This window comes from Drosophila teissieri, chromosome 3R (genome assembly GCF_016746235.2).
Source record: "Drosophila teissieri strain GT53w chromosome 3R, Prin_Dtei_1.1, whole genome shotgun sequence".
NCBI classification, from domain to species: domain Eukaryota; kingdom Metazoa; phylum Arthropoda; class Insecta; order Diptera; family Drosophilidae; genus Drosophila; species Drosophila teissieri.
In genome coordinates this window covers 20,451,347-20,475,480 of record NC_053032.1, presented here as the reverse complement: position 1 = coordinate 20,475,480, position 24,134 = coordinate 20,451,347, and the positions used below count along the sequence as shown (strand labels likewise).

At 43.3% G+C, this 24,134-nt stretch overlaps 2 protein-coding genes across 4 annotated transcripts; one reads left to right on the top strand and one right to left on the bottom strand.

Moving 5' to 3' along the window:
• Nucleotides 1-213: 213 nt before the first annotated feature.
• Nucleotides 214-19,857, bottom strand: LOC122622275 (serine/threonine-protein phosphatase 2A 56 kDa regulatory subunit epsilon isoform). 3 transcript variants are annotated; one of them, XM_043800602.1, is made up of 10 exons: nucleotides 19,637-19,857; nucleotides 17,838-17,996; nucleotides 5,668-5,990; nucleotides 4,814-5,595; nucleotides 4,546-4,745; nucleotides 4,236-4,430; nucleotides 3,986-4,176; nucleotides 3,584-3,917; nucleotides 3,296-3,525; nucleotides 214-3,233 (listed from the first exon to the last, which is right to left on the bottom strand). In XM_043800602.1, exons 4-10 carry the CDS (start codon nucleotides 4,950-4,952, stop codon nucleotides 2,948-2,950), a joined length of 1,575 nt encoding a protein of 524 aa, XP_043656537.1. In that variant the 5' UTR covers nucleotides 4,953-5,595; nucleotides 5,668-5,990; nucleotides 17,838-17,996; nucleotides 19,637-19,857; the 3' UTR covers nucleotides 214-2,947. The 3 variants fall into 3 exon arrangements, with proteins under 3 accessions (XP_043656537.1, XP_043656536.1, XP_043656535.1); XM_043800601.1 differs by lacking the exon at nucleotides 19,637-19,857 and adding an exon at nucleotides 18,656-18,909; XM_043800600.1 differs by lacking the exon at nucleotides 17,838-17,996.
• A 796-nt stretch (nucleotides 19,858-20,653) lies between these two features.
• Nucleotides 20,654-23,953, top strand: LOC122619523 (G-protein-signaling modulator 2). The gene is made up of 2 exons (XM_043796506.1): nucleotides 20,654-22,195; nucleotides 22,462-23,953. The coding sequence occupies exons 1-2, from the start codon at nucleotides 20,909-20,911 to the stop codon at nucleotides 23,149-23,151; spliced, it is 1,977 nt and encodes a 658-aa protein (XP_043652441.1). The 5' UTR covers nucleotides 20,654-20,908; the 3' UTR covers nucleotides 23,152-23,953.
• Nucleotides 23,954-24,134: the final 181 nt, after the last annotated feature.

Sequence of the window (24,134 nt, the reverse complement as noted above, 5' to 3'; positions counted from 1 at the left end):
TTGCTCAGCTGGCTCTAAGCAGCTTCCGCAGTTACGAATTAACATGCTCCATTTGTTTATACATATAAATACAATAATAGAAACTATAGTTAAAGTTACCATTTAATTTGAATGCGGACTAAACAGGTTAACTCAGAGTGCAACAGAAGTGTTGTTGATCACAAAAAACAAACAAAATGATGAAGAGGCAATAATCAGTAATCATTGAACCACTTGACTTATACAATATGTTTTTATCGTTTATTAGGCATTCTTTTTCAACATTTTTTTATTTATCTTATTCTTGTTGCTTACGTGATTTCTGGTTTCGTTTTTACACTTGCGTTATTTGAATATGTTCTTCTTTTGTTTTTACTGATTGGCATCCTAGGCAAACATCAACTTTAACTAGAGATGGGTCCTATTCGTGTGTTTTGTGATCTGTGTTTCGGATCTGCTAGTTAGGATCGGAGTTTGGTGTTACTGGATTGGCATAACAAACAGGTCAAGAAATGCTGCCTTCCGGTTTTAACATTCTACAGTCCTGTTTTTCGATTGTTTAATTATTTTTGGTGTTCTTCTTGGGATCTTGAAAGGCAGTAAGACTCAACGCTCGGGGGCTATAAGATCCGATCTGATCGCTATTGTGGACTAATGGGGGGTGGATGATACTCGTGGGTAGTTTGTAGTAGCTCTAGTTGTAGTTGCTGTTTAGGCTGGGTCTTCGTTTAGCTATTTGTTTTGTTTAATTACACGCTAATATAAAGATGCAAAACTTTCTTACACACGTTGCTTAGTATTTAGGCCATAGGTTCAATTTGTGTTTTCGAAATATACTCTCTGCTCTAGCCGACCAATCTTTAGTTGATGCCCTCCTCTATGCGCCTTTCGATCGCTTTTCTCATTTTGTTTATCTTTCTTGCATATTGTTGACGTTTTACAAACATATTTAATAATAACGCTAACTTTTACGTTTCCTTTAGATTTTTGTTTTTTTTTGTAGTTTTTTCGCATTTTTCAGTTTTGTTTGCAATATATGTATACATATATGTGTATAATAACTCACGATTCACAGACACAATTATCATTAATATTATATGAACTTTTGCGGTTTCGCCTAATGAGTGACATTCATTAGTGGAGTGGATACTTTCATCTCGTCCTATTTGCTTCCCTATAGTTTTGCTCCTATAATGCATGCTTCTATACTTTGTAATGGGCGTGAGAGTTGAATAAACAAACATACATATGAATAGCATATTGTGTAGCATCATATATAAATTTTATATATTTCCTTACTATGAGTGCGGCTAAGTGTGAGTGAGTGAGATGCTGGGAAAGCGGCCCAAAGTATTGCCCGTTTTTAACTTAGCTACATTATTTACAATTGAAGGTATTGTTTAGCAAATCGAATGACAATTGTGCGCATTTCCGTGTGGAGTGAAAATAAGTTGATTCAATTGAGAAGATTCTGAAAGGCATTTGCAAACCATTTGGTACTCGACACTGGACCGCTTTCCGCAGAGATATACATTTATGGAAAGGAATTTCTAGTCTGTGTGTTGGTTGCATCGAGTCTGGAGTGGACTGTGGAAATGTTTCGCAAGATGCCAATTATCGTATGGAGGGGGGACAGACAGACTATGCCAAGCTGAATTTTCCATAACCTTGTTCTATAAACTATCGTTTCGCTTGGTTATTGGTATCTCTAGCTTAACCTTTTTACAATGCTCAATATTTGTATTCATTTTTTTGCCGAGTACATCGTGATTTCCGCGCATGCGCCTATTCCTCAGCTGGGAGATATAGTTTTGTGTATCTTCCGCACACTTTACATACATTTATATAGATCAGCGTTTATCGTACGTTATAGTATGGTATTCAATTGTGTTCTTAATTATTTATAGATTTGCCTGCTCCCTGTCTATCTTGGCCCGTTTAGCAGCAACTTCAACAATGTACTAAAACTTGGCTTTGCTTTTGTTTTTTTTTTCATTTTTCTTGTCATGTCTACGTTCGAATACAGATTCGGCTTCGTAACTGCGCAGGCATTTAGCGGGTATTGTTGGAATTTCTGTTTTCGAGAAGTCTTGACGGAGTGTGCAACACTTAAAGCTAAGTAACAAAGTTTCATTCTGGGTGATGGGGAGCACAGTTCTCGAATAATTTATATACAATTCAGTGGGAAGTCTGCACTAAGACACGCCGTTCTATGGAGCAATTTGTTAATTTAAAAAAAAGATTAAAGTCTGAGGATACAGCGCAGTTTCAACTATTTTACAATCTTCAAATGAACGCAATTACTTAGCATGTGAACATTTCGTTGATTAGGGTGTTGTGGTGTTCGTGGGTGGGGTTAGGATGGCTGATCTATGCTAGGATCTAGTTAGCAATATGTTTAGTTAATAATATTCAATGCGCTTCAACAATCGTCAATCCGTTATAGTTATCGCTCTGCTGCTTTTCACTTACTAACATGATTTCTCTTTATTCAACTTGTTTTCGCTTAAACGTAATTAATAATTATTTTCTTCTTTTGTAATATATATTTATACGTGTCGCGCACGTGTGTGTGTGTGTGTGTGTGAGTTGCTGTAGGTGTAAGATACATTATTTATAAAGATTTCTTTTATGCCGCACTCAAGCTTCTTAATTACCGCGCACACACACACGCCCTGGGATCTGATTCAGCTCCCGATCCAGATTTCGGTTCTACCTCCTTCAACAGCCGCCCAAGCGAGCTGTGGGTCAGCTTGGTTGGTGTCTTGTCAATCGAGTATACGTTTTAGTTTTATATTTTCTGGTTTTAAGGTTTAGCATATGTGTGGTTTAGTATAACTATTTATTTCTCCTTTAGATGTGGTTGCTTGCCGTCTCTCTGCCGTTTACGGATATCGGATAACGCGTTACGCTTACGCTTTTACTGATGTTGGTTTTTATTGTTAGTTTCCGGCGCGTCTCGCGTTGTTTAGTTGTCCGCCTTATCCTGTTTGATTTTCGCATTTGTGGTCGCAGGATTATTGTCGCCGCCGGCACCGCCGCTGGACAGGCTACCGCTGCTGCCGCTATTCGACTGCTGCTGATGAGAGTTCAGGCCAGCGGAGCTGGGTGGCTGCAGGGACGTTGACGCCGCAGAAGCTGCGCTGTTCGATGTTGTGGCGCTGCCGCCGGCGGTGCGCCCACTAGAACGATTGGATTCGAGTTCGTGCAGTTTCTTCCACAGCTCCTCGCGGTCACGTTCACGTTTCTTTTCCCTGAAAACAGAGGAGAAAAATGCTCATCATTTGCCACTTCAACATTCCAGCGTCGCACTCACTTTTGCCGCTCCGCCTTGTAGCTGGAGGTGAGTTCGTCGAACAGTTTCGAATTCATCTCCATGAACGTCTTCAAAACGTTGTATACGAGCGCCACGATGGTTTGATTCCAGTGCTCCTTGCTGATGCGGTATAGGGCTGGGAACATGATCGGCATGATGACCGCGTTGTTCTCCTCGATGAGCGACATGGCGTACTCATTGTTCCACAGATAAAGAGCTCGCTCAGCAACCTGAAGGAAGCACATTATAATATGTACTATATCAATAAAATCACTCGACATGACTTACCTGAAAATGTGGACTCGACACGCATTTTGCAATCTGACGGAACAGTGGCTCCTGAATCTTGACAAACTGCGGCGGATCGATCACGTCGAGGATCTCCTCAATCTCGCCCAGGAACATGACCTCCTTCTGGGAACACGTCTTGGGCCAGAACTTTAGCAGGCCTCGCACCACCGGTTCGGTAAGGAATGGATCCTTCTCTAGGAATTGTACAATGCAATACGCCAGCTGAGCGTGGTAGAGCGACAGGCATTTGACTTTGTGCAGTGGCAATAGGACCTTAACCAGAAACTGTTTGTGTTCGGCCTTCAGAGGCAAGGCGAATCCGTTGATGATACTGGTCAAATACACAAGAGTTTAATTAATATTTGATTTATGGAAAGACCGTGTACGTTTAATACAAACCTGCCAAGGATTTCCAAGAGCTCACCAACTCCATTAAAGTGCTCCGTTTCGTAAATGAATCGCAAGAATATGTTGTTAATTTGTTTTCGTATAAAAGCCCGCAGTCCCAAAAATTTTCCGTATATGCGATGCAACACCGTCTTGAGAAAGTCCCGCTCCCTGGGATCCTCCGAGTCGAAAAGTTCCAAAAGCTATACCAAAAAGCATGTGATTAAATTGTTACTTTAATTATGCGTAGTTTTTCACTCACCTGCAAGACAAACTTTTGATCGATCACACGCTTGCCGATAGTTGCTTGGAAATCCTGCGACTCCAGGAACCGCAAGAAGACCTCGTACACCAGCTGGAGGTGTGGCCAGGACGCCTCCAGTGTCGGATCATCCTCCTCGGGATCAAAATCAGGGTTCTCACTGGGCGGCAACGTGCGAAATAGGTTGCAAGAAATCTGATAAAAAGAAAACAAACATTATTAAGTAATTAAATGCTAATTGAAGTATCTATAAGCTCGCTGGCCGCGAAATAGTTCAGTTTGATAAAATTGTGGTAGTCCGAATACTTACCATACGAATTATTTCCGGGTAAACCGGTTCCGTAAGCACACCGCGCCCATGTGTTATATAGGTGGATAGGTCATTGAGCGCGGCCCGTTTGATCTCCTTGCCCTTCAAGTCCGTAACGGGATCCATAAAGTCAAAGGACACGCAACACTGGCGCAGTTTCCTTATGAAAAGCTCCTCCTGTTCTAGGCTGGAGCAATCAGCTGTGGAAGAGGATAATAGTTGGATTGAGTAAAGTGGTAGAGTAAGTTGGAATGCATTTGATATTTACCTTTCAACGGCGGCAATTGCTGCAGCTCAACATCCTGAGAATTTCTGTAGCGCGAGGAACCTTGACTCTTTTTACCCTTCTTCTTGAGCGAACGTTTGGCGAACGGGTCGATTCGATCCACAAACGTGCCCGATGACATCTTTTCAGATTTGGGTTCGTTTGAATCGATGGCGGTCTCCGTGGCTGTCTGTGTGGTATTCAGCTTGCCGGCTTTGTTTTTAACGCTTGCCACTGAAAATTGATCGGCTGCACCGCCAGCTGCACTGGCAGCTGCTCCTCCTCCCTCGCCTGCGCCTTGGCCTTTGCCCTCGCCAACGCCCTCGTCGCCGTCTTCGCCGAAATCGCTGTTGAGGATCTCGACTGGCCGTTTGTTGCGTGTTTTGCGTAGCCAACCGAAAATTTTATGTGTTATGTTGGCGACTTTTGCGGTTGAGTTTGGCGTCTTGCAATTGTTCTCGGTACCTTTGGGTAAGCCAAACAGCTCTACTCCTTCTACTCTTGCTCCTCCTCCGATCCCGTTCGTTTCCTGACCAATCTGCAACTGCAACGGCTGCTGCAACTGCAATTTCTGCTTCTGTGTCTTCCCCCTGAAAGCGATCGCCTGCTGCTGCTGCTGGAGTTGCTGGATCAGCTTTTGTTGCTGGGTAATGTTGACGGCGGTATTAAAGCGGTAACGACTTATCTTGGCATTTATCAAATGGTTACTCGGGGGCGTAAAATGTGTTATACTCTTCCTTAGCCGCGCTTGCTTGTTGCTTAAATTCGTTACAGTTGTATGTACACTGGAATAAAGTGGGGCAATCAATTAGCTCACTGTGACTTATATCACGCTTATTTATCAGTTAACTACTCACCTGTTTCTTTTTGTTTGCTATACTTTGCTTCTTGTGTTGTTGATTTTGTTTGTATTGTTTACTGGAGGGATTGTTGCATTTGCGATGCGCCTTACTCTGGTTAATACTCTCGCTTAGCTTCTACGTTGCTCCGATCCGATCTGATCTGATCTGATCCTCTTTCTGCGCTGCTGCTCCTGAATGGCACATCAATTTGGTTAACTGAGGGAGAGCTGCTGCTGCTGCTGCTGGCTAACTGCTGATTGCCGATTGCTGCATTCACATAGTAATTCGCGTTTGCCGATTTCCTTGTTGCGTTTTATGGATATTTGGCATCACATGCACTGCAATCAGAAACAGAAACGTATGGGCTTTGGTCAGATAGGTGCTTCTTATCGGTGTAAATTACTCAAAAAATTGACATCGCAGTGAAAGGCACGAAAAAGCAGCAGGTCCGATAAAATGAGACATTCTGGTGTATCTAATCGTTGGCTTTGCCGGTGCGTTTGTATGTGCGCTAGGAGATAAAGGCTTTGCCAGTGATTTCTTTGTTACCAGATAACAGAGAGCGCTAATAACTGATAAAAAGCAGGCACTGCGACTGTGGCAGCACTGAAAACCAAGGTGAGCATTCAAATTCACAAGAGCACTGCGCACTCGCGCTGATTTCATAATACAGCTGAAGCTTTTTGTTTCAGGTTCAAAATATTGGAAAGACTGAGCAACTAGGGAAATGCCCCATGTGCAACATTTGCAATTGCATTTGATTGATTGGCACATAGCGAGCGAGCTGAATCGCTGAATCCTGAACTTTCTCCGGCTGACCACGAAAACCGAGAGGTCCAAATGGACTTCGCCAGCTGGACACTGCCAACCGCAAAGCCCAGAATTTGGCCAACTTGTGTTCGGCAGTTTCTCGCTTGCGAGCAGTTTGTAACTGAGTGCTGTTAAATGAAATGAAATTTAGCATGGCGAGTAAATTAAATCAAAACGAGCCCGGAAAAGCCATTGACCGGAAACTAGATGCCGCTGTCATCTTCAACGGAAATGAAGCCAAATGAAGGACGCGCCGCACAAGCTGGGAAAACTCATTCATTTGCATGGCTCGTTTCGAGGGGGAGAAATCGTCACCAACTGGCCCAGGTTGAACTTCAATCTGAGGGAAATGGCTGGCTGAGACAGGAAAGTGGTGCCACATGTGTGTGTGTGTGTGGCTGCTGCACAGTTTTCACTTCGAGGACGACATTGCGGAACTTGTTCAGTGTTTCCAGTTAAGCACACAAATTTGCACAAATGCAAGTCAAACCAACTGCCCACCGTCGATTTCCAAGCGAAAACATGTTTAACATGTCGCACACACCACACGTACACAACACAGCACACCACACCACACACACACGCCCATCGGCAGGAACACCCACATGCAAGAGAGCAGAAAATAAAAGAGCCGTGCCAGAAAATAAAACAGACTGGGACCACAAGGCGTATGAGTGACAAACAGGTAAATGCGATCAACTTCGCTTCGGCCAGCTGCCTGCTTGCCTGCCGGTGCAAATGGAAGCCGAGGCGCGTGGGCGTCCCTACACTTTAAAAAAAAACTTCAACACCAATTGGGTTTTTAAGTTATCTAATAGATTTAAGACACAAGAATCTGGTCAAGAAACACTGAAGTTGAATGCCATCTCTAAAACTAAAAAACAAAACCCATGTACTAACTTTATTTGACACGACTTCCTCGCGTTTTTTTCAGTGTCTGACAAACCAAAATACGCATGTGTGTGATTGAGTGTGAGTGGCCAGCCGGAACTCACTGAAAGGTAAAATAAGAGTAAAACAGAGACAGTGGGTGCGAGTGAAAAGTTTGCACAGCTGCCTTGAACGCACAGCCACTTTTTCCATTTTCCACCCATTTTCCACGTTGAGTGGCAGTGGCCAGCGCTCTTCAACGCGCTGCGCTGTTTATAATTGAATTTCTGCACTGTTTTTTCGCCTTAATTTGTTCCAATCACCTTCACTTTGGGCCGGGACCTGGGCGCAAACAATGTGGCCCCCGATGTGACATTTAATATGGGCAGTGGCAGTGGCAATGGCGCTGGCGATAGCGAATCTAGAAGACTGGGCTGGCCATTTATTATGCTATTTTATATAAAACCATCAACGGGGCCCAGCCCAACCCAGTCCAGTCCACAGTAAAGCCCAGCTGAATGTGCCAAGACAAATGACCGAAAATAAAAACCAACCACAATGGCTGACCATTAGGCCCACCGTACGGTGGGGTTGCCCCTTTAATTTGTGGTGTTGTGCGTGTGACCTTATGACATTATTTACTCGACAGTGGTAGCGAAATTCCCCAGCATATCATCGTAGAAAACAATAACAAATGACCAGGGAGGCGGCGGCTCACAAAATAATGAGACAAGTTCGCTTTGTGTCCGCTGCTATTCACTTCGGTTCTCCTCAGCTGTTTTGTTTTGCTTTTTGCTTTTGCCTTTGCTGTGCTTTGCTTGCCCGTTGTTTTCGGCTGGCATTTATAAGATTTTCGACGCCCAACACTGGAATACAGTCATCGTTTGGTCATCTAATGACTAAGCGCCAGTCGGCAGCCTTCGCCCACTCATTGGTGGGAAATTAATTTCCCACCCAAAGGCACCCTCCCAAAATGGAGGTGGCATAGCTACGACTGCCCAATCGATATTCCTATCGAACTTATCGGTGCTTCCTTATCGATAAACTTAAAATACTTCATTCTTTGGGATAAACTGTACTTTTCTTTTATGCAGTAAATAAATCCATACGTTATGCAGAAGACAGCTCATGCTGATAAAATCTATCATTCTGTCACTTATCAAGAATGTCACCCAACCCCACATACACTCGTGTACTATATAGTGAAGCTCATCCTGCCACCTCCTTCGAAAGTATGCATTTGACGCATGTCTATTGGTTCCCCAGCCATAATCAATAAGCTAAATAAAATGTTCGAGGGCGAGAACAGCTTTTGAACGCTACCAAAACTTGCAATAAACTTTCACCAAATTGTTCCGCATTCCTCATCAGTGGCTTTTAATGGCGACTTGCATATTATTTGATTGCTCTCTGCCTAAGTTTCCTATAAACTTTTGTAAATCACAAATTATTTGCACGCAACTATTGCGTCGAACTATCTTAATCTGAGGCACAGTAATCGTTTTCATTATCAATGATTAAGTTGTTTTCATTATAAACTGTTTATGAATGACGATTTATAATTCAGTTTGTTATTCTTACCAAAAAATTACTCTCGACTCTCAACAGTAACTGTAGCCGTAATTTTAGTTTGTCATAAATAATAATTGCTGTGCGCCTTTTTGGGAAACCCCTTCTCATATTTACTGGCTTGCTATTCAGCTTTCTTGTTTGTACTTCCTCATTCCATTGCACTAAGTAGCTGGCAAATAGTTAATGCATATTTGTATTGATTTTTGATGTGGCCCTTCGAATCTATTGTTGCTTTTCATTTGTTTGCATTGGGTATTCGGTTGGTATGCTTCGATTTACTTTGCATTTAAGGTGGATTTTAATTCAGTCCAAATGACTTTTCTAGGACTGTTTATCTAGTGCACAAATTCACAGTTTTCCAAGGGGGTTTTCTCACACTTTTTCGGCTTTATGTAATGCAAAGTGACATGATGATAAGCAGAATTTCCCCCTTTGCCACATTCAAACCCGTCGTCGCCTTCCCCGTTCCTCTCCAGTGTGAAAATATTGCGCACTGTTTTCGCTTTTCGCTACGTACTTGAAACGTGTCTAAGGAATCGGGGACTGCAGTCGCGGTGGAGAAAGACGCTTTTCAAGCGGGGAAAACTGTGGAAAAACTACGCAGTAAATGCTGCCCCTTCAAAAGCACAGACACACCACACACACTAACATACACACACATATATGGGGGGGGGCACCACTTGGCAAAATCCTTTTGTGAAACGCACGAGAGATGAGTTCATGGTCGGTGAGAATTCTCCTCCAGTCGCCTGCATCTTCGTCTCCAGCAAGGCATGACAGTGAAAATGCGAATACATCAAATTACTGGCATGCACATCGAAATTTAGTGGCAAAAATTATAAACTGCGTTTGATTGCGTGTCTGCCTAGTTGGGAAATCGTTAAAGCTGCCAGCATGAAATTGATTTCTAAACGGTAATCATCGATGAAAGCCCGTTGCCGTGGGCGGTCTTGAATGCACAGGAAAAAGTTACTCCCAAGTTCCATCAAGTAGAAACTGTGGGCAACTAAACTAGCAAATCAACCCACACAACATCTGCCACAAAACTATGATAACTTCTTTGTAAATATGGGTCATTTCAGTACAAACCGAGGGGGCCCTGTCCGCCAAACCTTGACCTTATCGCAGTGAATGCACACTGTCCCTGGGCATTGATATCGTGGAATCAATCAAATCAGCGCGGAGCCATTAGGTTTGCATATGCAACAGCTTTTCCGACCCTCTGCATCGTTTAACGAAAAGCAAACAACACGCAGGGGAGGCACAACACGAATAAAAAAGTAGATAACTTGGCACATGTGCCAAGTGCCAAATGCAAATATCTGCATGTACACATGTAGCACGCACTCCATGGTGGATACCACATACCACCCCCACCACCCACTTGGCCTTCCCGTCCGCGCCGCATATGCAAGAATAATGCACTGTTTAATTTACATAAAGTGAAAGGAAATGGAACAATAAGTTTTATAAGATTTCATGCCCCAGCCAGCCCATCAGCAGCATCAGCAACATCAACAGCCGTGGCAAAAACATCAACAGGGCACCAAAAGCAGCGGCATCAGCTGCACAAGAGGCGAAAGTTTGCACAATGTAAGTACTCGGTCCGTCCGCTCTGCTCGGCGTGCGCCCTCCAGGCGTCCACCACGACCATCATCTCCAGCCATACACTGCGAGAAATGGGTCTGCACTTGATTGCCACTTTCAACTTGCACATATGTGCAATTCCCCTACTGAAGTGGGAAATGCACATTCTGCAGTCTATGTACATTAGTTCAGCTTATTATCAACAGTCCTTTCCCTACTTAAGCAGAAATATTCCATACCTTTATCAAAAATGTTTTAAGGAACGGCCGTGACTCCTATGTTATTTATCAATAAAATATATGTGACGCATGCGAGAAACAATTTTAAACAATTACTCCACTCCAAACTTAATCATTCAGCATTTTTTCATTTAGAAGCATCAAATATACAATATTTCGATATTTGTACTTTTAACCATGTCGTATTGAATAAATAGAAAAAGGATGAGGTAAAAGTTCAAGTTATGGAATGCATGGTAGAAATATGAAGTGCCATAAATCAAATAAGCATTCGTTGTGTTGCTTTTGCCTTCAATCATTTCCAGAATGCCGTCGTATATGGTTTCATGGGGGAATTTTCCCCGAGTGAACCAAGAAAACACACTTGCAAATGTCACGAGTGGGTGGGTGGTCAGTGGACATTGGGGATAAGGGAAATAACTTTCAGCCACGACTGCTGTTGTTCGTTCTTTTTGGATGAGGAGAGGAGGAACCTCTTTTTTCCCCACCAAACACTCGACATTTCTGTGGGCTGCATTTTTGATTTGTTTTGGTTGACTTTTGCGCAGGATACACACACCGCATGCGATGCCAGCAACGGTTTTCTGGTCAGAAGAGAGGCAGCCAGTCAACGAAATTAGAAGAAATCTCGCAGGGAATTGGGTCACTTTGGGGGAATAGTTACTGCGTAAATCGCAGCAACTTGTTGTAACATGTAAAACGCCATTAAACATTCAGGACACTTAACAAGCAAAAGATGAACAACGAGAGCAGTAATAAATTAAATTAGAAAACATCCCGCAGGCGCACGGAGGCGGGAGCGGAAAGTAGGAGCATCTTGCGCTTGGGCCAGAAGACAAAGTTGGCAACTCGATTGAAAAAGTTGCTGGCCAAGTTGAATGGCAGGCAAACAATGGCTGGCCAAACTATCGATTGATGTTTGTCGAGTTAGCAATAAAGCAAAAAGCGGCAAAAAGAGAGAGTGTGTGGCGGAGATACGGAGAAGCTTTGCCTAAAACGATTTCAGTTCTGCAGATGTCAGCTAATAAAGCTCGGTGAAATAAAATGCATCCGTCGGATGCATCAGCATGAATAGCTACAGAGCTTTCCTTATCGGCCCAATGGCGTACACACATTTTAAAGCCACGTTCAAGGCCGTTTCTTGGCCAACGCGTGTGCTCTGTATAAATTTCAATTGACAGCATGATTCAATTTATTGATAGCCCACTTAGCTGAGCCACAACTAAAATTCCCATAAATTGAGGCGCCCCCGCTTTTTGGTAGTGAAAACACCTCGCCAAAGTTCAAATGAAAGCAGCGCACGCAATGCGACATTCACGCGAATGACAAAAGGAAAAGCGTGCGGGAAATGTGGGAAAAGCAGCACTTTATGGGCCACAAAAATAGACCCCAGTCTATACGTCTATTTTTGGTACCACGGACCACGGCACCCGTGAGGAGTCTACGTCAGCAGAAAACATCCTTTTGCGCAATTGAGTCTTTATTAACCAAGTGCGTGGGTCGGAGCACGTGTTTGTGCAATGCATTTGCCACCAAGGACTTTACTTTCTTTTGGCTGCAGTGGCATTAGTGCGATGTCCTGGTATTTGCGCTTAATTATGCCCAGAGAAAAGCGTTTAGTGCGCACTAGAAGCGAATTCTCTTCAAGGAAACTTCAATGCCAGTCAAAGCCAAAGGAAATGGTTCCTGGAATGCGATTTCTCACAAATATTATTAAAGTAGTCCTGCGACTTGGACTTTCGTGGAATTACTTTTTGAGGAATTCAAGAACTTAATAGCTTTTTGGTAGAACCGGAACCAGTTGGCCAAACAGCTCTATAAATTATCACCAAATTATCTCCATTTGAATTCCGCCGGAGTGTGGCATTCTAATTGCCGAGCATTCTTATCTGCTGCGGCCACCTCTAATTTGATTACCACATCTGTTATAACTTATGCAGGTGCCATGTGCTTCTGGTTTTTATGTAAGATTTAATTTAAGTTATTGCCGCGTTGGAAGCAAAAGAGAAAGTGCCACGAAATTAGTTGACAATGTGTAGACGACAAGCCCACAACTAATTGCATCAGCGACAAGTGCTGTACGTTTTGTCTATTGTTATTAAACGGGGAACCCATATACCCCAAAGCCCCAAAAGCCCAGTCAAGAGCAACCAAACCGTATGACGAAATCGCAAAAGGTGGAGCTCAAACGCAAAGAGACAACAGACAGCGGCAGTCACAACAGTTTCCTCAATTTAATTAAATAATTAAGAGCAAGACGCATGGCGAATGCGACAGCCGTTGACTAATTAAAAAAAATAAAAAATAAAGAAAACAGCCGAATGAAACATAAGGCTGAAAAAATGCAAATTCTGCGCCAGACGCCGCTCAGTTCAATGAAATTTTGCCCTGCCTATAGCGTCACCACCTACAGAGGCATTTCTCTCTATCTATATATACATATATAAATATATATATGCATATAATATATAAGCGGGTCTGGTGTTCAGATTTGCGTATGTGCTACTTAGTGAAAAAATATGTGTGCCAGTGCAAATTCAATGCCAAAGCATGGAAAATTTTGTATTGAAAAGCGCACACCTCTCTCTCATTCGCTTTCGTTTTATTCAGTTTTTTTTTCGGTTTTTCATTTGTTCATTTTGTGCCTTTTTAATTAAGCGATTTGAGCTGTGATAAGCGGGCGTTTTGTGTGGGTGGGCGTGGCAGCCGCCTAATCAAAATCAGCGCAAAAATGTCGCATAAACACAGGCGGCGCACACAAACAAAAGAAAAGGAAAATGTATCTCAGGGTGAAACAGATAAGATACGCCGCCAACCGAAAACAGAATCTTGCCACCTGCCGAGAAATTGCTTCGAAATGCCTTAGATACTCTAGATAGTTATTGTTTGCGTGGATGGCACACCACACCGCAAGTGTTAATTATTAATTGTGCAATGCGATTATATTTAATTGCAGCAGCTGTCGCCGATTGGAGACTGTTGTTTATTGATTTAGACCAGGTCGTCGCCGGCCATCGGACATTGTTGGTGGCCATAACAAACAAAGAGTGGATTAATAATGGGGCGCCCATTTGGTCTGAAACGGAATTCAAGGTCGAATGATTTCATGCGCCCAAGATTTTTCCGCTGCCTTTCCACTACTGGGCTATAAATACACCCGAAAATAAATTAAGAATATTTTTTCGAAAATAAATTTCATCCGCTCGCCAACTGCACTGCAAATGGAATGAATATTGTATAGGTGGCAAAACGGAAATTTATTTAATGCCCCCTGCCACTCGACTGGCTGTAAAAATATCAGCGAAATGATTTCTCACTGCCACCGAATTTCCCCCATCTAAAATTATATTTTCTGTGCGGTGGAAAACGTCATTAATTGCCGCACAAGAAAAATAGCAGAGGGAAAGGCATGGAAAACCAGAGAGAGAAATGACAACAAACAAATCTGACATAAAATGTGCAAATATTTGCAAAGACTGTCAGACAGTAGGAAAAATGAATCTGTATTTCATAAAAGTACTATCCTGTTACAAAAAAAATAAGGTTTTGCCGAAAGGTATGCTAACTAATAAAAATGTCGATTAAATGTTAGGCTGATTACAACTGTCAGCTTATTATGTGCTAAATGGAAGCCGAGAATTTGGCAAATCGAGGTCAATAAAGCGGAAATGTACTTGGTTTGCAATAAAATTTGGAATTTGTTTGCCAAACGTTTGTTGACAAGTGGAATGTACAACTAATAGGTTTTGCAGGTCATCAATTAAAATAGTTAGATAGCAATTTTAATGGGCATGTTCCACATGTTCCACTGACGCAGTACCAATCAGAAAATCAATATTTGCGCTTTGATACTCACTAAGAATAATAAATGATCTTGTTGTAACGCTACAAATTGGCTGCCATTCTGGTGGGAAATTCATTGATACACATACAATATACATTCAATATTGCTCACCTATGAGTTCAAATTCTAGTTCGTGCTTTTCTGCCGATCAAAAGCAGTGTATTTATAAATTTAGTGTGCCTAATTGACTTTTCATCGCCTAAATATGCGGGTTTTTTGGATTTTTCTCACATCTGGCAGCTACAGCTGATTGTTAGCTGTGCGAAGTAAAAAAAATGCCAACATTTTGCAAAACAAAGGCAAACGATCTGGGGCTCGGCCCAGTAAACGTTTCAGCGCCAGAAAAGCTCAGAAATCAGACAGTCGCCTACTAATTATAATGAGAGAAACATTTGCCCTCCACTCAGACGGTCATTAATTTGCGGTGCGCCAACGATGTTTACACTGGAGTACTCCTGGCATATGCCCACATGTACATACATATACTCGTATTCTAGCCACCGCTGGCCACCATAGCAAATTGTACAAATACGCGCATATATTCGCCTAACAAACTAGCAAATAAAATTGATTTTTTCCCCCGTTTGCTGCAACGGAACGGATTCTCAATTGCCAATAGAACAAACAAACAAACAATCAAACAAAAAGCTTTGACCAGACTGTAGTTTCGCTTCGGGCAAACTGGTCATCGCAAATAACGAAAATATTTTCAAGTCAAACACAAAAAAACCCGAGAGATGAGTGGGTGAAATGAGCACAAGAAACTCGAATTGCAAATTGATTAAATAAGCGATTTGTCGAGAATTTCGTAGAGAAGCCAGCGTTCCGGAGATGTTTTTCACTCGATGCATGGGAAGGAATTCGATACACAGACTATAGAAGGGAGCTGACTGCAATTTTATACCTTTGTTTACAGCCCGGCTAAAGTGAGTCTGTTCGTATTCAAAATGAGTTGAAAGAAATATGGGTTTCGGTTTTATTTCGGGAGCAACCTGGAAAGTGGAAGTGAGCACCTAAAATGAGGTAAACAAAGTGGGAGTGGAGTTTCTCTGGGGAATACAATGTAATATGCATTTCAACTGGTAAAAAACATCTTCAGAAGGCAAAAACCGAAGGAAGAAAATATTTATTGAATTTTATAGAGCAGAAACAAGTTGCGCAACGCAAATCTTGTTGTATCCGAAGAATTTTTTTCTCCGTGTGAAATTTAGGAAAATGGCATGGCCCAGCAATAGCAGCAATCCGTATGTACATAACGAGGTGGGGAAAATGTGAGGGAAAGCAGCGCAGTGAGGTCAGTTATGTCAAAACAGACAGCCAGCAATGTGCAGAAGCGAGTGGAGTGTGTTTTTGTGGTCATCAGGAGGTTAGGTTGCCAGGCCTCACAAGGCAGAGGAAAATCCGCGGAGAAAGAGTCAACCTACGGCGGACCTGGGCCAGGCCAAAAGGTAAATAGGCTCTGAGCACGCTCTTTAACTTCGCCGGCCAGGCAGAAAAGTTAAAGCTGCCGCAAGATGTGCTTTTCTGCGTTTAGCGTCAAAGCCGACAAAAAGGTGAACAGTCGCAAAGCAGGTCGTACATGGCATATACTGGTAGTAATGCCCCAGAGACTTGGTAATTTTATAATAGAGCTTAGCTCTCGTCTTTCACCCGATACTGGGAGCCCACGAGGAGGAGGAGCGCTTCATATGCGCACATTTGTATGCGGAGGCATTTTATGGCAGCATTACGTTACGTGGCCAGACAATGAGTGAGCTCACAAATTGTTGCACACGCTGCCTGGCATGACACTTATTTGGGTTGACTGCCTCGGTTAACTCGTTATAATCGCTCAGAAGCTAAAAAGACTCCAGGGAAATGCACAAGAAAATATCTCGCTAAGAAGTCGGTCATCGGGAAAATGGATCATTACCGGCCAAATATAGACAAATCGAATAGGACACCTCGTCTGCTGAAACTCACATTTGGTAAGAAACTTTGCTCTTATAGATAAAATAGGTCGTTAAATCTTATATGCCAACTGGCAGCAAAAGTTTAGTTCGTCGGTTGTTACGAATTCGAATTCAAATAACCAAATTGGCAGCGAAACGTCCCAGCCACAACAACATAAATAACAATAGGGATGCTAAAAAAAAGTTGTTATATCTACAACTGAACATTTTGCGACCTGCTAATGATTTATAGGTTTTTCGACCAACTTTTAATTACTTTTGCGCACTGTAACTCGAAGAGGAGTTGCTGCTGGGCTGCATCTTTCAAGTGCGAGGCGTATTCCACAATTCAGTGACGTCAAAGCCAAGTTAACTGGCGATAGACAGTGGGCCAGTAGTGCTTAGCCAGTTGGTGGCAGGTGACAAACCCGGTTGGACGGACAACAAAAAGCGATTGGCAGCTAGAAACTGGAAATTAGATCGCTGAAAAGTAAATGATGATCTGGTTTTCATCGCCACTTAATTGCACCCTAGTCACGTTCGATTTGGGAACTTTACGCTGGGCGTGCCCAGGCTGCCTTGTGGATTATGGCAATTCAACTGATCAGTCCGCTGATTTATAATGGCTTAATTCCAGGGCAAATCGAGGGCCTTGTCACCGCGATGACAGCTACAGCTGAGCTATAGTTCTGCCTTATAGAATTGTTTTACCATTTTGACACATTTATGCTAATTTCGAGTAGGCTCGACGAATTTCGTGTGTCCCCACACGTATATATCAATTGGAACTTGTTAATTTGCCGAGCAGGTTCTGCCCCCCACTCCCCACTCTCCACTACCTATCCCCACTTCCCCGCCGCCCAGCAAATCACTCAATCAATTAGAACCAGTTATTTGTCTGAGTTTCAATCGGTGGTTATAGCTTAACCCCTTGGGCACATTTATTTAATTTGTTAAGACATTTTATATTGAAGTGACGTTGGCAATTGGCATTCTATTTGATTTAACACATCTAGCTAGATTTAGATATTTTGATATTTAAGTTTATAATTAAAGCTATGCTTTACGTTATTCGTGTATAATAACTATTGGTCAAATTTGAGAAGGGAAATGAGTTTACAGAAGCAAAGAAAATGTTATATATTTTATCCCCATTAAGTACCCTGTTTCTTGTGAGAATTTTGAACTTAATTCAGATGTTACATTAATGGCACGAAAGTCATCCAAGGGTTAAGCATGGAACGGAAATGGAGCGAGCTTTTGGCCCAAAATGGCATCGATTTGAATCGAATTTGAATCGTTGTGGGCCAACTTCCGTTGGTCTTGGCATACCTTTCTCGCATTCAGAGTTTGTGATTCTCGCTGCTCGATATCTCGGTTTTTCAGTTTCAGTTTTGGTTTCAGTTTCTCGCGTTTGCCTACGTCACGGAGATGCTTTTTCTGGCTTATTCTTTGCGTTTCTTGCTTTTTAGCGCTGCTTGCTGGGTTTCACTGTGGATGTGTGGATGTATAGCAGTTGGCATAATTGAATTAGAACTGTAGTTCACGAGAGAATTTTGCACAACGCATCGCAACGCGCGGGTGGGGGTGCGAGAGGGGAGGGTGTCCAAGTGGGGTCAACACATGTAAATGCGGTGTCAAAGCAAAATACACAAAGATCTTTAATGGCGTACGTGTGTGAGTGGGGAGCACAACGGGATGGGAGGATGGGAGAATGGGAGAAGCGTAAGAATGTTCATGTGAATGGGTAGAGAGAGGATGGGAGGATGAGTAAAAGGTGAGAGAGCGCAGCTGTTTTGATGGGGCTCTTTTCGCTGTTGCCTTTGCTCTATCTTTCGCTTCACTTCGGTTTGTTGATTCCTTTCATCTATTTTGCCTTTTTCCTCATTTTTGCAGTAAGATTAGGTAACTTGTGTCTATATGAACATAATTCTTAACACATTTTACTGCTTGACACACACACTTATCATAAATATGTATGTTTTAAACATACACACACACACACACGGTGCGAGAGAGACACACACACGCACGCGGCAACAAAATCGATATTCTAAAAATAATATAAGTAAAAAATATATATGCTCATACGAATTCTAACCGATTGCGTGCGTGTATGTGTGTGTATGCGGGCTGGCGAGTGTAATTACATATTTATTTATTTATTAAAACTTTTGAAACACCGAATTGCGTCTGGGGATTTAGCCGCTTACTGCGCACTTGAAAAATTTGCATTCGCCTTGGAAATTCGGCTTTAATTTTGCACTCGGCTTTGTTTAGTTCCGTTTTATTTCTCCTTCTTGTTCGGGTTTAGAATTTTCGCTGCAGAATTTATTAAAAACCGACTGCGTATGTGTGTATATAAAAGATTTCTATATCTTTTGCAACCGACGACGAAGGCGGCATACGGCAACTGTGGCGATATTTTTTTCCTTCGCCCGACTCTCGCTCTCTTTTCGGCTTGCTCTCTCTTGCACATGTGTATATACTATACGCGAGAGGGAGCAGGCACACACAAATTAAAAGCCTGCTTTGTATTACACAGTATTGGTACTTGGAATAATATTACTATTGTTATGGTTTTCTTCTAGCTGACTTTCAATTGTTTGGTGCAAATAGTTAGCTTGATTCCCCAGTTGCGATTACTCATTTGGCTTTCGTTTCGGGACCACTGTGCCAGATTTCTGGGTGAGAGCGTGGTGAGTTTCGTTTCAACTCAACACAGAAACTGTTGTTGCGCGTCACGCTCTCAATTCTGGCGACTCTCTTCTACACACGGTCACACTAGTCTCAAAAATGCATGAAAATACCGGAATATACCGTCAACTACACGGGCACACCGGCGTACTGAAAGACGCCGCTGCTTTTCGTTTTTCTCCCGTTTTTGATTCCTATCGAGGGCGATAACCAAACAAGGCTATCGTCATCGACCTCTCGCTCGCTCTGTATCCTTCCTTCCCTGTCCCACTCTCTCTCCTTCTGTGTGGCTAATTTTTTCCTTTTATCCCTTTTTTTCGCTTGCCTTCTTGCAGAAATACGCTGCTTTATGTAATTTAGAACACAATGTTTGCGTTGCACTGTTGGCCGACTGCAGCTAAAAACTGCACAAAAAAAGCGACGCACACACACACCTTCGAGTATCCGGACTTCCAATTTGCACTGCTTTTCTAGCGGTCTATCGCGCACGCACTGCCACAATTTCACCCGCTTATCGCGCCGCAATATGGGACGTTCGCTTTTCAATCGATTTTGGTAGCCGGCAGGTGCGCTTTATGCGAGAATTACGAATTTTCTCCAGCGGCAACTAGAATCGTTCACACAGACACCGTAGAAGTGACGCCATCTTTGAAGCGTTTAGTGTTGAAAAGCGCGCATCCAAAAGTGTTGGCTAGAAACTGCAATTGATAGAGTTGAGAGCGCATAGCTATACTTTTCTTATGACAAAATCTAAACTTGTTTTTCAGATATTGCGAATCGCAAACCGTTATTTTATTAATGAATAAACAAATTAACAAGAGACTATGATAAATTTGTTTTTTTTAAGCTAGGCGCATAAAAAGTTCTCCTCATATCATTTCTCCAACCAATTTCATATCTATTGCAGATATGCATGTATAATATTAAATGAATTTAATCTGACTTTTCCAAAATTTTTTCCGAATTTCGTTTTATTCTAATGGCATGCTAAATAATCTAGCGATTTTTCGACCGTCATGCAAAGTAGTTTTTAATAATAAGCGGACAAATTAAGAAAAGTCTATGATAAATTTGTATTTTGGCTTGGCTACTAAATATTGCTGTAAAATAAGGTATCGTCATGCGGTTCATGCCTAGCAGGCAGGAAATCCCTCCCTTGTTTAGTTGTTTTCATAATATCTTTGTAAAAATTCAGTTGAAAGGCGCATAAATGCTAGACTCTGAAAAATTAAAATATTATATCATAAGCTTTAGTGACTAAAATAAATGTTAAGGGAATATAAAGCACAATAAATAAATAAATAAAATAATATCTTTGTTTTTGGGGAATAATTATAAGAAATTTGAAATTTGACTTCACTAAAAATATAACAGATGTTATTTTTAAATCTAACGGCCTGCAATATGAAGTTGGTAATTATTTCTAATCTGCTTGGTATTTTACATCGAACCCATCCGGTCACACTGGTCGTGAATCAGAAACGCACTAATTAGTCAAAAAACGGTACAAAAGATCGCTTAATTGCTGAAATTTCACCTGTCGAAGCTAATTTTACGCATCAGCAGTTGAAAACCAGCTTGAGGCTAGCTAAAAACCGCAAAGATTGACCGAAAAACATCGCCGCAAAGTGGACAACTCCCAGTTTTCGGAACACCTGCCCCTCAAAAAGGAGCATCGCGAGAAAAAGGCGAGACTTCGCAGCAGAATGTCCTCGCTCTCCGCGTCCGCGGAGAATGTGTCCAGTTTGGGACTGGGAACAGGTGGAGGAGGAGCCAATTCACACGACGGCAACTCCCAGCAGGGCTCCGGATCCGACGGAGGATCCAGTATGTGCCTGGAACTGGCCCTCGAAGGCGAACGCCTTTGCAAGGCGGGCGATTGCCGGGCGGGCGTGGCCTTCTTCCAGGCGGCCATTCAGGCCGGAACCGAGGATCTGCGCACTCTGTCTGCCATCTACTCCCAGCTGGGCAACGCCTACTTCTACCTGGGCGACTACAACAAGGCGATGCAGTACCACAAACACGATCTTACGCTGGCCAAGAGCATGAATGACCGACTGGGCGAGGCCAAGTCCTCCGGTAATCTGGGCAACACACTAAAAGTAATGGGCCGCTTCGACGAGGCGGCCATCTGTTGCGAGAGGCATCTTACGCTGGCCAGGCAGCTGGGAGATCGGCTGTCCGAGGGACGCGCTCTTTACAATCTGGGAAATGTGTACCACGCCAAGGGCAAACACTTGGGCCAGAGAAATCCGGGAAAATTCGGCGACGATGTCAAGGAGGCCCTCACCCGGGCCGTGGAGTTCTACCAGGAAAACCTAAAGCTAATGCGGGATCTAGGTGACCGTGGCGCCCAAGGACGAGCTTGTGGCAATCTAGGAAACACCTACTACCTTCTAGGCGACTTCCAGGCGGCCATTGAGCACCATCAGGAGCGACTGCGCATTGCCAGGGAGTTTGGTGATCGTGCGGCGGAGCGAAGGGCCAACAGTAATCTGGGCAACTCGCACATATTCCTGGGACAATTCGAGGATGCCGCCGAGCACTACAAACGCACTTTGTCTTTGGCCGTGGAGCTGGGTGAGCGCGAAGTGGAGGCCCAAAGTTGCTACAGCTTGGGCAACACCTACACGCTGCTGCACGAGTTCAACACTGCCATCGAGTATCACAATCGGCACTTGGCCATTGCCCAGGAGTTGGGTGATCGGATTGGTGAGGCTAGGGCCTGCTGGTCACTGGGCAATGCCCACTCTGCCATCGGTGGCCATGAGCGGGCCCTGAAGTATGCGGAACAGCACCTCCAACTGGCCAAGGAGCTGCACGATCCGGTGGGTGAAAGCACAGCCAGAGTGAACATCTCCGATCTGCGAAAACTGCTGGGAATGCCCGACTCGGAGCCATCGCCCACCGAGGAGGAGGCTCGATCCACAGCCTCCGATCACTCGGCCAGCGGAAATCAGTCGGACGGATCGGAGAACTCCCAAGGAAGAATGGTAAGAGAAACAAGCGATATATTTACATGCCGAAGCTTTAAACATTACATTAAGCAATATGAACGATTCCTGAGTTATTTTTGAACAATATTGGCATTCAGTTTGTTCTATTTTTCGAAGTCGACACCTGCTGTTTGCAGTGTTTGCCCCTTTATGTTAGGGTAAATATTTATACTGCGTACCAAAACACATCGTTAAACTTTCAGTGTAAACACATGCTGAGAAGATACATAGCTATATTTATTACTTTAATTGCTTCCCGCCAGGTACGCGTTCGTCGCCAGAGCATGGAGCAGTTGGACCTGATCAAGATCACTCCCGATGGAAAGCGCATGCAGGAGGAGAAGCAACGAGCACAGGCGACCCGTAAAGCCAAGGACGACGACTTCTTCGAGATGCTTTCGCGGTCGCAATCAAAGCGCATGGATGACCAGCGCTGTTCAATCAAGGTGAATCCCGCCGGAGCTCCGGCGATGGCCACTGGCGCCACACGCAAGCCGCTGGTGCAGCAGAACTCGTTGTTCGTGGATCCCACCAACCTGCCTGGCCTCAAGTCGCCGTCGTCGGCGAATCCGTCAGCCATTGGACATGGGCCGCTCGCCAGGAGTGCCACCACTACGCAGCAGCCGGACGATGACTTCCTGGATATGCTTATGCGCTGTCAGGGCTCGCGGCTGGAGGAGCAGCGGTCCGAGCTACCGCGCCCCAATGTCACCATGGACGCAGAGGCGGAGGCACCACCGCGATCCGTCCCAGAGGCTGCTGCTGCAGGAGCCGCACGTGGGCAGACCGGCCGCGGAGCAACCGTACCCGACGAGGATTTCTTCTCACTGATCATGAAGGTCCAGAGCGGCCGCATGGAGGATCAGCGCGCCTCGATTCCGTTCCGAAATGCCAACAATAACAACAACAGCCGCAGCAATAACAACGGTTCAGCTGGCGGAGCTGGCAAGTAAAGGGTAGAGAAAAAGTCCAAAAAGTGCGAGTCCAACCAAACAATCCTATTAATCCATCCCTGGCCGCAGCTCCTGACTCATTTCGTTGTAAGCGCATCTGGCGGCCATTTATTCAGTCGTTTATTTAATTTGGGAAATTGGCTGCTAAACGTTTTGTTCTTTTACAAGATTTATATATACACACGTACACGAAAAGCATTAATTTATGAATAGCAACTAACCACGTAACCAAATATTAGGGGCGTATAGGGCCTCGTATACACGAACAGCGGGAGAAACTTCCATTTGGATGCACACACTCATCCAGTCATGACTCATTACACACTCGACTTTGAGCTGGCCATGATATTGAACAATCTGCACTCGAGTCTTACGATATTAACGTTTTAATTGCATGTGCAAGTAGTTTAAGCCCATAATATACTAATCCAATTTGCTCAATAGACGGAACCAAGTCTTCTCTATGCTCAACGATCTTACATTCTCGTAGCCGCATTCAGCTAAACACTAAGTTTTAAGTCCATCGAACCACTCTACATGTAAGCAATGCATTTTCCAAATCAAAAATCAACAGATATTTCCAATTGTAACCACGAGTATTGCATTTTTCTATCTATCGATCTGAACTCTGAATATATTTTAAGCCACTTACAATTTTTGTTAGTATATTAACAAGACACAAAGAATAGCAGCTCGGAATTCCATTTGAAGTCCGGCTGTTTTGTGAGCACGTAGCATACGATATACACAACCATACATACACATATACAAGAAACATATGAACAATATATAGTTATACCAATGTCTAACGATTTTCCTCTGCGGGGATTGTTCTACACAATATATACATACATATATACACAAAAGAAGAAAACACAAAACTGAGTTCGAGTTGTATGAAATGAAGCCAAAATTTACTAATGTTATACTTTTATGTAGCACAAGAGGTGCACTCATGAAGCTAATTGTAATGATAGCGATTG

Coding starts and splice junctions, on each gene's coding strand:
- LOC122622275 (XM_043800602.1), bottom strand. CDS start 4,952: ATGTCATCGGGCACGTTTGTGGATCGAATCGACCCGTTCGCCAAACGT. Junction 4,431..4,545: donor ACCCGGAAATAATTCGTATG/GTAAGTATTCGG, acceptor TCTTTTTATCAG/ATTTCTTGCAACCTATTTCG. Junction 3,234..3,295: donor TACAAGGCGGAGCGGCAAAA/GTGAGTGCGACG, acceptor CTCTGTTTTCAG/GGAAAAGAAACGTGAACGTG.
- LOC122619523 (XM_043796506.1), top strand. CDS start 20,909: ATGTCCTCGCTCTCCGCGTCCGCGGAGAATGTGTCCAGTTTGGGACTG. Junction 22,196..22,461: donor AGAACTCCCAAGGAAGAATG/GTAAGAGAAACA, acceptor GCTTCCCGCCAG/GTACGCGTTCGTCGCCAGAG.